This window comes from Microcaecilia unicolor, chromosome 1 (assembly GCF_901765095.1).
Source record: "Microcaecilia unicolor chromosome 1, aMicUni1.1, whole genome shotgun sequence".
Classification (NCBI taxonomy): domain Eukaryota; kingdom Metazoa; phylum Chordata; class Amphibia; order Gymnophiona; family Siphonopidae; genus Microcaecilia; species Microcaecilia unicolor.
This window is the reverse complement of record NC_044031.1, coordinates 327,060,483-327,073,693: the sequence shown is the minus strand read 5'-3', so window position 1 is coordinate 327,073,693 and position 13,211 is coordinate 327,060,483. Positions and strand designations below refer to the sequence as shown.

General features: G+C 41.9%; 1 protein-coding gene across 1 annotated transcript in view; it reads left to right on the top strand.

Annotated features, from left to right (window-relative positions):
* Window positions 1-13,211, top strand: part of MAK (male germ cell associated kinase) — a 385,342-nt gene that overhangs the window by 231,691 nt on the left and 140,440 nt on the right. Inside the window, exon 10 of the mRNA XM_030209100.1 lies at window positions 10,901-11,088. Coding sequence (XP_030064960.1) covers window positions 10,901-11,088 — 188 coding nt within the window. The remainder of the gene's footprint in view (window positions 1-10,900; window positions 11,089-13,211) is intronic.

The window sequence follows — 13,211 nt, the reverse complement described above, 5'->3', positions numbered from 1 at the left end:
TAAAGGGATCTTTCACTTGCTCATCTTCCAATGTGGTATATATCATTCAGTGTAAAAAAAATGTAACGAAGGATGCTATATTGGAGAAACAGGCCAGATGCTTAAGACAAGATTCAATTTACATAGACATCACATGAACAATACAGCCAGTAGGGCCCCCACCCCGGTGGGACAGCACTTCACAGAACCAGGACACTGTACCAGTGATTTCACAGTGAGAATACTGAAAGGTAACTTTAAAACCATACAAGAATGTAAGACCTTTGAAGTCAGAATGATTGAATATTTTAACACCCAACAGAAAGGACTTAACAAGGACCTGGGGTTCCTAGCCCATTATAAACCATAAAGCTGTATGTCTCTGTTGATCACCCCACCCCTCACCTACCCACACCCATCCTGTTAGAATATCAATGATATGCTTTGATGTCCCCATGCATACCTCCGACCCACCCCCATCCTCCCACCCTGTCAGACTGTCATAGTAATGCTTGAAGGTTTTCACTTATATACACTGTCAGCTAGCACATTTGCTTATTTTCGATCTGACGAAGAAGGGCAACCTTCGAAAGCTAATCAAGAAATGTATTAAGTTATGTCCAATAAAAAAGGTATCATCTTATTTTCTTTTCCATGTTTTATTTTGTTTGATTTCTATTGATAGCATCCATCAGAATTGATTAATTCCTAAAGGCTAAAAAATTTTGTGGAGTATGAAGCTAGACTTTAGCACTAGAAAGATAATTCTGTAAAGAGGGCACCGACATTATGTGCCAATAATGTGTATAAATGACCAGAACACTGGCATATATGCACACATTGTGCTCATGCATGTACATGCCAGTATTCTGGATATGCTGTATTGTATAAAATGCACCTAAATGCAGTGGTACATAGTTTGAAGGCAAGAATATACATGGACAGGGTCTGGGTGGGGCACACAGTGTGCGTAAATTATAGAATACTATAAGTTACATGCATTTTTCAGCAGTCTAGGTGTGAGCATTTACACCAGCTAGACAGTTGGTATAATTGGTCACACCTATGTTATACGTGCATATTTGTACTTCTATGTTAATATTCTTTAAAGAAAAGTTGGATCCAGATAGGCACATTCTTGGCACCTAAAAATAGGCACTTCTTTATAGTATTGTGAATACCAGTATTTACTTATATATGTGTACACATAAACACACACAAACATCAATATTTCAGCTGTGTACTGTTCTATAATATGATGCCTAAATGTAATGGTGCATTGTTTGCAGGCAGGCATTCACATGTGTAGAGTCTGAGTGGAATGTTATAATCCATGTGCCTTTTGAGATTTAGGCGCACCCATTTGCACCTGCTCTCACATAGCCAGAATATTGACATTTGTTCAGTTATACATGTTCTTGGCATTAAAATGTTGGCACCCTCTTTGTAGAATTAACCCCAGAGAGTATCAGTGGGCGAAGCAGGATTTGACCTCTGGCTTCCTTGGTTCATAACCCACCTCTCTAATCACTAAGATACTCTTTCATTAGGTATGCTTCATGCAATAGCATGGCTATTGGATCAAGTAAATCTTAAGAATTGCTTGCAGAGATTTCTGCCAGACGTAACCATCCCATAGTTTGTGATTTTACCAGAGCAGTGTTCTGAAAACAGTCATCTGCAACCAAAACAGCAAAAACCAGATATAAGAACATATATGTGTCAATATTGAGTTGGCAGTATATGAGCACCAGCCCAGAATAGCACTATTGCCCACATAACTCCCAGCTCCACTCAGACTCTAGCATTGCCTGGTTAAATAACACTTGATAGCCCCTCCTGAACTGTTCAGTGCGATTTAAGCAGGCAGGAGCTGCAGTGTGTTCACTTTTGCAATAGCTTTAAAAGTAAGACAGTTAATAAAGAAGAATCAAAATGATATATTGAGGAAGCAGTAAATGAATCCAAAAACTCAAATTCCAGGCCCCCACAGAAAAGTTTGCTTAAAAGGGGTATATCATAGTGACAAGAGAAAAGGAGTGTACTCTCCCCCTTGCCTGCCTGATAAATATTTCAGCCTGTTTAGTGAGTGTGGCAAACTGAACTTACCATTGCAGTGTAACAAACTGTACTGACCTCTTTCAGTGTTGCCATACCATTTTCTAACCTTCTTCAGATGAAATATTCGATAAGCCTAGCAGTAGGTAAAACTAAATTTCAGTACGTACTTGTGTCAATCAACCAGCAGGTGGAGATAGAGAACTGAAAACTGAGCTTAGACATATCTCTCTTGTCATCCAGTGCATCCCCTCAGAATTTTCTACAAAGAAGTTTAATAGGACAGGAGCCAGCATGACGTCAAAAAGTTGAAGCCGGTTTCTCCCAGCAGCTGCGACCATCTTGGTACTACTTAAACTATCAGCTGCTGCATCTATGTTGTTGTTGTTCATTGTTATTTTACCTTTGTTACAGTTAGAATCATGCTGACTTGTGCAGCATATGGATGTACACAGAGGAACTACCTGTGATAGTCTAGCTGCTGGGAATGGAGAGTGAGCGCGTGGAGGCGGCCTCACAGTGCTGCTTGCACGGGGCACATGGACAGGCTGATATCCATAGGTAGAGAATGATACAGTTACCACTACGACGGGTATACAGTGGTAAACTGCGGTAAATCCGTGGTAATGACAGCACTGTAAAAAAAATACAGTGGATGTGGGAACAAAACTTTTTATCGACCCGTGGTAAAAAAAAAATCCTTTCCTTCCCGCAAGTCTCACTCAGATCACTTTTACTTTCCTGCAGTCAGCCAGCAATGATTCACCCAGGCCAGCTCTGTGGCCTTCCTGTTGTCAAATCCCGCCCTCTCTACTGTAGCTTCCTACTTAGCCTCAAACAGGAAGTTGCAGTAGAGAGGGCAACACTTGGCAGTAGGAAGGCCACGGAGCTGGCCTTAGTGAATCGCTGCTGGCTGACTGCAGGAAAGTGTAAGTGACACCAAAACCTTTAGAATTCAAAATTCAAGCTGTAGCGTCATACCCCAGCCAGCCTCACTCACTACTTATGTAATATGTGAGGTAGCTTTTGTGGAACTTTGGGGTTAAAGGGGCAGGGAGTGGAGTATGTCATTTCTTCCATGGCCCGTTGAGGCGTGTGTTAAAAATTGGTACTAGAGACAGCTGGCAGTTTTTGCAGAATGAGTGCACTTTTACAATAGTAATACACTTTTTCATTGATGATTTCTCTTATTCATTTGGTTTTAATGTGTCTGTATTCAATTGTTTAAAATGTTAAGAGGCTCACCGAGACTTGGGCTACTCGGCTGGATGACCATTAGCTGTGTGTGCATCAGTTCGCGAGCTTGCGCGTCAGAGTCTGGAGGCTTGCGCAGGCTTTCTGGCAGGTGCTTGCAGGAACTCTGGCACGAAGATAGTTGCGCTATCACCCTCATTTCGGGCACTAAGCAATAAAGAAAGTCAAACAGTGACTGCGTTATTGGTATTGCTGAACCTAGGTGTAGTTTGAGATCAAAATGGGTTCGAATAAAAAAGATAATGCATTGCTGCTTAGGTTGACATGTAAATGCCACTACGTGATAAAAGCAGTGACCTTTCATCTCCTGATAATAAAAAGTAGTCACTCACTTGTTTGCCAATTGTATCTCTGAAATAATGTATGTGCTGGGGGTTGGCAAGGACCGCTGTAGCCATCTAAGGAAGGGCTGCGTGCCTGACTTTTGTTATATGCTTATGAAAGCAGATGCAGTGACAAGAAGATATTCTGTTATCTTGTAAACTACTTTGTCCTACTAGTTCATAAACATATATGAATCATAAAAACATTCCGGTGTTAATCTGAAGGGGAAAAGGTGGGATAGAGGGACACAGAACGGCGATAGATGGATGATCAGAAACTATCGAAGCAGTATAACTTTGGGGTTTATAATGTAATAGGAAACCCTGGTCTTTAAGTCTTTTCTTATTAGTTCCAAAGTATCTGATCATTTTAACTTCAAAAGTCTTTTGTTTTTGGATTCTTTTAAAGTTCTCAAATAGTGTTCTGATCATAAAGATCATTGATAGAGTGCTGTAATCCCAGAAGTGGCCTGAAAGGTACAGAAATATTCTCCTTTTTTTTTTTTTTTTTTTTTAATCTAGCTATAATTTTGATACTAGGGGATCTTTTTCTGTCTCTACATGATGTACAGGTTGAGCACTTGGCACTGACATTTCAGTTATCTGTGCTGTTCTGTTTTTCTCCTTCACCACTTTGATTTTCTTCCATTTCGGGGACAGGGTGGGGACGGGGACAGAGCTTGCAGGGATGGGACAAACTTTGTTCCCGTGTCATTATCTGCAGGAGCTTCAGAACTTGGGGTCTTAAATATTGTAAAGAGAGAGAAAAAATCAAAACCCCAACAAATAAAAATTTTATAGGCATATGAAAATGCTTGGAGTGGTAAATAAAAACTCAGATCTGGAGTTCGACTAACTGCAGCCCTGCTTCTACACGGACAAAAATGAGTTCTGCTTTTGTAGGCCAGACTCGGACTTGTTGGGGGAGGATATCTGGAAGAAGTTCAAGCTCCTCACACCACCGCTGTCACCAAGCTGAGCCGGGCTGCAGGGCATGGCAGCGACTGACAAGCTGGACTGGGCATCCAAGCCTCTGCTGCAGCCCAAAACTATTGTTTTTACATAGACATATCTTTATTGTCATCATAAGTACAATACAGCATTGCAAATAACAAAGCAAGCTCTTGAGCAATGTCAAAAACATTTTGAATATAACCTTCCCCCCTTCACAGGCCCCTCAAACTCCCCAACCCCCTCATACTCCCCTTACATCCCCCCCCCCCCCCCCCCCCGATCCCTTCCTAATAGAAAGAAAGCAAAATAATGTAAACCTCACAATTTTGATATTGTTTTCAATAGCGTTTTCTATTGTTTTGGGCAAGCTCTGCCAACTGACTTCTGGGCCAGATAGGCTCATGCTATCTCCTGACATTAAACCTCCTTGATTTTCAGTCTCCAGCAGGTGGATGGACACACTTTTCAGCCTCTAGTTCTGAGTGTTTCCTCCTGGTCCAGTTGGTCAACTGGTCCATAGTTGAGCTTTGAGGGTGGCTTGAGTCTGTAGAGTCATATCTGAAGGTCTTCAGATCCCCTTTCTCTGGTGCGCCGTATTCTGTCCTCTGCCAGCCTTGGACTAGTTTATAATGTGATCCTAAAATGTGTTTAATTCCTTTACTGTTATTCTCATTTCTAAGGACTATCATCGCTGCAGTTCCCACTGCAAAGATACGTGAGCAATGCATTGTGTGTAATGTAGTTCACAGGTAATGCAGCCACACTTGCTTGGCTGTATAAGAACTGTTACCATTGGTTGTGCGGCTGCCCAGACCTCCTCTCTCTCTCAGCCAAGCTTGGCTCCTTTGTCTACCTGCTATCATTTCCTAGTCATTCTTACTATCTCTGTCCTGAGAGGTCAGCCAGGTATGACCTTTCCCTCCAATCGAGGGCCGTCCTCTAGCACCTCTCTTGCTACCTGTGGCAGGCTGTGTCCCTATTGGTCCTTACCTCCTCCTCCCTGAGCCTGTGTGAGGCTTCTTGAGCTCCTTGTCCTTTCGCCATGAGGCATTCACCATCTTGCTTCAGACAGCACTGTCCTGCGGAAACTCCCTGCAACGAACTTGGTTTTTTCACCCAGCGCTGAGCTACTTCTATCTGTTCAACTATATCTCTCCTCTGCAATAAAGCTGCCTTCCTTCAGATTCCTATCTCCAACCACTGACACAGCCCTCAGCATTACGGAGTCTCTGTGCCCTGGGGCCACACTTCTGAACATCTGACTGTGAGTAAATTACCTGTGTTTATGCAATAAAAGAAACTTCAGAAAATAATAGAGACTTCAGGTGTGTTTTTTGTGCCAAGGTTATACTCCAAGATATCATAGACTTTACAGTAACAAGTATATGAGAGGCTTGAACACCCGTGAATGTACTTCTTCCCTCTCTTCACCTCCCCCCTGTTTCCAGTAGAGCCCTCCTTTTCCTGCACAACAACCTTAAAAAAAAAAAAAAAAGATGTTTGATGGAGAGTGTGGGACAGATTATCAGTCCTCAGCCTTTCTCATCTGTGTTTAGGCTTATGCAGACTGTGAGCTTGGGGGGAGCAACCAACAGTGGTAAGTCCAACTAAAGGTTGACAAGGAATCACTTGGAGGGTTGCAAGTTCTGCTTGGTACAGGGGAGGGTCCTGACTCACTGCTTGGGATATGTTGTGCTGTGCTTGTGACAGATGGAGTGAATGGTGATTCCCATGGAGACAATTAAGTGGTGTTCCCACTGTGGGAACCACCAGCCAGCATCGGGGCACTGTAGTTCGTGCAAGCCGGGAATCCGATGAGACAAGAAGGAAACGGTCGGCAGCAGCACATCTTTGGAAATTATGAGAAGCTGACAGCTAAGTGTTTGGAATTGGGTACATGTGAGCAGCTAATGATTGAGGACCACTCAAAATTGTTGGGAGTCATAATTGACTCAGGGTTAACTTTTGAATTTACATGTGAAGGCTTTATCTAAAAAAATAATTTTCCGATTAAAGCAGCTGAGAGCAGCTGAGAGCAATTCTATCTAAATTACATCTGGATAACTTTAGAATAGTGGCACAGGCAATCCTCATACCATACTTAGATTATTGTTACTCACTATTTGATGGTCTTATAAAAAAAACTGTTACAATTGATTTACAGCCTGGTAAAGTATGAAAGAGCATCCCCACTGTTGAAGGAGCTGCATTGTCTTCCTTTATCTTCAAAATTGAAGTTTAAGCAAAAATTTATGATGTACAAAATGCTGGACGGTGCTGGATCTGGTAGAATGATTAATTGTTTGGATTTCCCATCATCTTTTTCCTCAGGTAGAATGAAACACTGTTTGAAATTAAACTATCAGTCCTTTAAGGGTGTTCGGAAGAAATCCATGCTAAGCGTTCCTTTTTACGTCAGGGAGTTAGGCATTGGAACAGAATGCCTTTGGAAATTCAGAAAATAACACAATATTATTCCTTCAGGAAAATGTTAGTCTTTTTTGTTTGATGAGAAAGATGTTTTTTAGATTCAATGTATTTGATGAGAAAGATTCTTTTTAGTTTCAATGTACTAGATATGCAACTGTAATTAATGTTTTGATAAGAAAGATATTGGGGTTTTTTTTAGTTTCAATATATTAGATATGCAATTGTAAATTCTCCCAAAGAAGGATTTATTGTTTGTAATCCGCTTAGAATCTCTTTTGAACTTAGTGGAATATAAGAATCATATAGCATAGCATCTTCAGATTTGGTGCATGATCCAAGTATGTCTTCAGGCTCTCCAGCAGGGCCAATGCGCAGTTTGATGCAGGAGAGTATGGGAATGGGTGCCATTTTTTAGGGGCCGACTGGCAGTGAGGAGCAGCCTCTGTCTGATACGCGCAGCACAGCCGTCATTTTACAGCCTCAGGGCCTGACAGGGTTGCATTAAGATTTTTGTTTTCTCAGAAGTTTACATTGCTCCTTTACCAGGCTTATTTACTGACGCAGGGACAGTCAGATTTGTTGCAAGGTGCTTAAGTTTCTCACCCCCAAAGTACTGAGGTTGTTTAATAAAGAGGAGTCTGTCAGTACTCTTATTTCTGAGGCAGTAGCAATATTTGCCATTGAGGAGCCTTCTTCTTCAGTGTCAGAAATTACATTTTCATTGATCATGAGGGGGCTTAGAAGTCCTTCTAAGGCCTTCTGGATGCATCCAGACATTCAGGATCTGATTACGGCAAAACAAGTCTCATCAGTCACGGGGCTGAGAGTGAGAAGAGCCATGACTTGCCTCTACCTGTTAGTTTCAGAGGAGAAAGATAAAGTGCAGCTTCCCAGGATGGATTCCCTGGTTATGGACTAAGTACTAAGAAGACCACCTTACCGGTGGAAGGGGGCATTGCCCTACAAGACTTAAAGGAAAGGAAGCTACTGAAGCAAGCCTTTGAAGTGGCCTCTTTGGGCCTTCAAGCAACAGGCTTGTTCATGACAAGAGCATGCCTGAAGTAGCATCAGCAGTTGGCAACATGTCAAGCGCCATAAAGCCCTGCTGGAAGCGGGGTTGGCCTATCTGGCGGATGCTATACATGACTTGTTACAGGTTACAGCTCACACTATATCTTTGGCTGTCACGGCATGTCAGCAAGTCTGATTGCGGCATTGGGCAGCAGATGCATCATTGAAGTCACATCTAGTTAAACTGCCCTTTCGAGGCAAGTGGCTATTTGGAGAAGATCTCAGTAACTTGGTGAAAGAACTGGAGGAAACTAAGCCAAGTGGTTGCCAGAGGATAAGCCAAAAACCTCTGGTCATTCATCTTGAGGGGGCTCTCAATCTCAGTTTTGAGACAGCAGATGGTCCCGGCCTGGTCGTCAGCAATATGATCAGAAGTCCTGCTTTCAGGCATTCCAATCTTCCTTTCGGGCGAACAGGAAGTCTTCCTCTCAGCTAGAGTGCTCAATGCCTCTAGAGCTTCGGAATGATGTGAGGCTGGTCCACTCTTCTCTTCCTCCAGTGGAAGGATGTCTTCAGAAATTTCAGGACGAGTGGGTCAGAATCACATCAGACTAGTGGGTCTTGGATAATCTTACAGAAGGTTACAAGTTTGAGTTCTCCTGCCTGGTTACTCTTCTCTTCTGCAGTCTCTTTGTCAAAAGGTAACCAAGGCGATCGAGGTTCTGACCACCATATATTCCTTCCTGGTGCTTTGGGCCATTGTTCCATTTCCCAGGCCGAACAGGGATAAGGCAGATACTCCATCTACTTCATTGTCCCAAAGAAGGAAGACACCTTTTGTTCAGTCTTAGATCTCAAAGGTCTAAATCACTACCTCCGAGTGTCCCGCTTTCACATGGAGACACTAAGAACAGTCATAGCCTTGGTTCAAGCGGGAGAATTTCTCACTGCCCTCGATCTCAAGGATGCATACTTGCATATACCCATATGGCCACCGCATCAGAGGTTTCTAAGTTGTGCAGTGCTGGGCCATCTCTTCCAGTTTGGGTCTTTGTGTTCTGGTCTTGTAATGGCTCCAAGAACATTTACCAAGGTTATGGTGGTGGTGGTGGTGGTGTTCTTTCTTCGGCGCCAGGGAATCAGAGTTCACCTGTATCTCGACAACTGGCTCATTCATGCTTCATCCTATTCAGGCAGCATGGCAACGACGGACAAAGTTGTCCGTCTTCTGCAGTTATTGGGTTGGGTGATCAATTTCAAGAAGAGCAGACTAACTACATTGCAAACACTGAAATATCTGGGCGTTCTGTTCAAGCAGCATGAGACAGATCTTCCTCACGGAGTGTAGAAGGTCAAAGCTAATTCAACAGATTCATCTCAGTCAAGGCAGGCCTGGGGTCTGGGACTACGTCTAGGTTCTGGGGTCAGTGACAGCGGCAATGGAAGTGATGTCATGGGCAAGGGCTCATATGCAACTCTTAGAGGAATCTCTTCTTAGCCGCTGGTGTCCGGTGTCACAGAAGTGTGACCTTTATCTTCCTTGGACATTGGTTGCCAGATGGAGTATGCAGTGATGATTGTCGCCCAGGAATTTGTTCCGATAACAGAATGGGAGGTGGTGACAACAGACGCCAGCAAGTCAGGTTGGGGAGCTTATTACAAGTTCCATCTGGCATAGGGCACCTGGGATACAGGAGTCTCAATGATTGATAAATCGCTTGAAGCTCAGGGTAATGCAGAATGCCTTATGCGACTTTGCTTCCTTTCTGACATACTTTTGATTTTCAAAAAGTTGGTGCATTTTTTGGGGGTCAGAAAAAGTACCCATTTACAAAAGAAGGTTCAAGTGTCTGTGAGTACTTTTTCTTGAGCAGTTTTCAAAGTGAGAGTACACAAACATTTTTTCTGTGAAAACTAGGGAAATGTTAATGGATAAAAAGTACCTGTGGACTTCATAAATATGTGAGTACTGTAGTATGAAAATTGCAGACAGAATGAGTAGTTGAGCCAGGTGAGTCAAAGAATTTCATGCTGCTCTGAGTCCTGTGTACACACAGGTAAATTCAAGAAAGGTAGCCTAAAGTTAGGCACCAAATATTTGGCTTCTAAGCACCAATTCTATAATTTCAATTTATAGATTACTAGTATAAATGAGCAATTGCGCTTAATTTTAGGCACGGGCACTTATGATATATCAAAGGCTGATGTAAATGCTTGTGCCTAACTGTTGGCAGTTGTGCATGTAAGTAGTAGTATTCTATAACTTATGCATGCAACTGCAAGACACGCCTTGGACCCATCCATGTGTACAACCCCTTTGCAATTGTGTTCTAATTGCAAATCAGTGCCAATTAAGGGCCGTTATTGGTACTTAATTGTTCAGTTAGACACTAATTGGCTTTAAGTTAGGTTCATAACTGGCACTATTCTATAACCTGCATGCAATTTTGCATGCTAGTCGCAAAATAATTTACACAAGTATAGAATGAGGGTGACAGTGCTGTCCTACGAGTATGATCCTTGGGCTAGGAGGTCCTGCAAAGAAGAGCTCAGTGAAGGGGAAGATAAGGAAAAACGTATATATCTCTGAGATTAGAATGAATATAGGAGGTTGAGAAGAGTTGAAGAGAAATATTGAGAATAAAATAATTTAGAGTGGTTGAATTGATAAGAAAACAAAAATTACAGGGGCTAAGAAAGCCCGATATTCTTACAAGAGAGTATACCAACATAGAGAATGAAAGTTGTTAGTAATATCCCTACTTTATTTTTCTACTTAAGTCCCAAGTGAAATAATGTGTTGCAGGTGCCCATGTATTAACTGTTTATTGGCAGCTTACTCACTAGTTAACAATGAAAAAAGAATGGTAAACTAGTCTTTTTAATTACAGACACAAGCAACCATAGGACCTCAAAACAATGCTGTAGGTGTTAAAAATGTTAGGAGACGCTGGGGCCAGTCTGTGTTAAAGTCTTCAAGCAGCTGGGATGATTTTGATGACCCTGAGTTTGGAGTTTCCTTCTCCAAGAAGCCAAGCATTTCACTTAAAGAGAATAAAAAGGAAGAACCTCCTTATAGGTAAGTCATACAGCTCATTTGACAAATGTTTCTTACCAGTTTCTCAGACCAAGGACACCAACAGCTCCCTCCTCCAATCTGGGGTAAAAGCCCTTCAGTAAAAGAGCGCTGTGGAACTACTGCTTTTGAGGGGAACCCAGATTGTACTTCTTCTGCAGGTATTTCATGATTCAAAAAAAAAAAAAAAAGGAAGGTTGAGACTCATTTTGGATCTGAGTTTAGAAATCTCAACTTCTGCTTAGTAAGGTAGAAATTAAAAATGAATTCATTATGTATGATTCTCCCAGATATGCAAGAAGGTTGCATATTCTCACTGAACCTGAAGGGTGCATATATATGCATATCCCTATCCATCTTTTTCAAAGGAGATTTCTTAGATTTTCCAGTAAATGTGGCCTATTTCCAGGCAGAGTCCTGCCATTTGGTTTTGTAGCAGCCTAAAAGTATTCACAAAATGTTTAGTAGTGGCCACAGTCCATCTCGGAAGGATGGACGTCTTCATTTTACCCTATCTGGATGATTGACTAATAAAATAGACATTATCCACAGGAGAAAAACCATGGCTGATTGAGGTGGCTAAGTTCCTACAGTCCCTGGATTCCATGGTCATTTTTGAGAAATTCAGCCAAGTTCCATCTCAAGTATCCTCTTCATAGGTGCACACATGGAAACATACTTTAAAAAGGCCTTCCACTCCCCAGCAAAGACCTATGATTATATGACAGTTGGTAGACCATCTAAGTGCCAATGAGTGTTCTTACATAAATAAGTACATAAGTAATGCCACACTGGGAAAAGACCAAGGGTCCATCGAGCCCAGCATCCTGTCCACAACAGCGACCAATCCAGGCCAAGGGCACCTGGCAAGCTTCCCAAACGCACAAACATTCTATACATGTTATTCCTGGAATTGTGGATTTTTCCCCAAGTCCATTTAGTAGTGGTTTATGGACGTCCTTTAGGAAACCGTCTAACCCCTTTTTAAACTCTGCCAAGCTAACCGCTTTCACCACGTTCTCCGACAACATATTCCAGAGCTTAATTATGCATTGGGTGAAGAAACTTTTCTCCGATTTGTTTTAAATTTACTACACTGTAGTTTCATCGCATGCTCCCTAGTCCTAGTATTTTTGGAAAGCGTGAACAGACACTTCACATCCACCTGTTCCACTCCACTCATTATTTTATATGCCTCTATCATGTCTCCCCTCAGCCGTCTCTTCTCCAAACTGAAAAGCCCTAGCCTCCTTAGTCTTTCTTCATAGGGAAGTCGTCCCATCACCGCTATCATTTTAGTCGCCCTTCGCTGCACCTTTTCCAATTCTACTATATCTTTCTTGAGATGCGGCAACCAGAATTGAACACAATACTCAAGGTGCGGTCGCACCACGGAGCGATACAACGGCATTATAACATCCTCACACCTGTTTTCCATACGTTTCCTAATAATACCCAACATTCTATTAGCTTTCCTAGTCGCAGCAGCACACTTGATAAATACTGTTAGATTGGCTGCAATTGTTAACCTTCCCTCTATTTTTATAATTAGTTTTGGATTAATTATATGTTCTTTTTTTTCTCCTTTTGTTTTATTTCCTTGTATCTTGGGCCAGAATTATTTGTGGACTAATTTAAAGGGGGTTTTTCCTTTTTTTTTCTTTTCTAATGGAATTAATTCTCATGAGTGTTTAATATTTACTGATTTTTCACTATCATTCATAAGTTTGTTCTTTGAATGTAAAGCATATAATGCATATAAATAAAAATTAAAACAAAACCTAAGTTCCTGCTTAAAATGGTGTCTCCATCTTAACTAGTCAGTCATCCTTCCATTTGTCTCCAGGGCACAGGGCCATGGAGGTGACATGCATTGCATACCTTGGATTGCAGAAGAGCTTTAGCTTTCCACTTGGAGTGGACTAAGCCCTTAGAAAGTCCACCCAGCTTTGTTTCTTTGCATCCAAGTACCTTAGGATTGCCATTGCCAAGTGAAATGTTTCATACTGAACAGCAGACTGCATTTTTTTTTTGCTTTTGCCCAGGCAAGCTTGACTCTTAAAGGGCATATCAAAACTCATAATATCAGAGTCATGGCAGAAAAAGCCACCTGAGGTTGGCTTCCA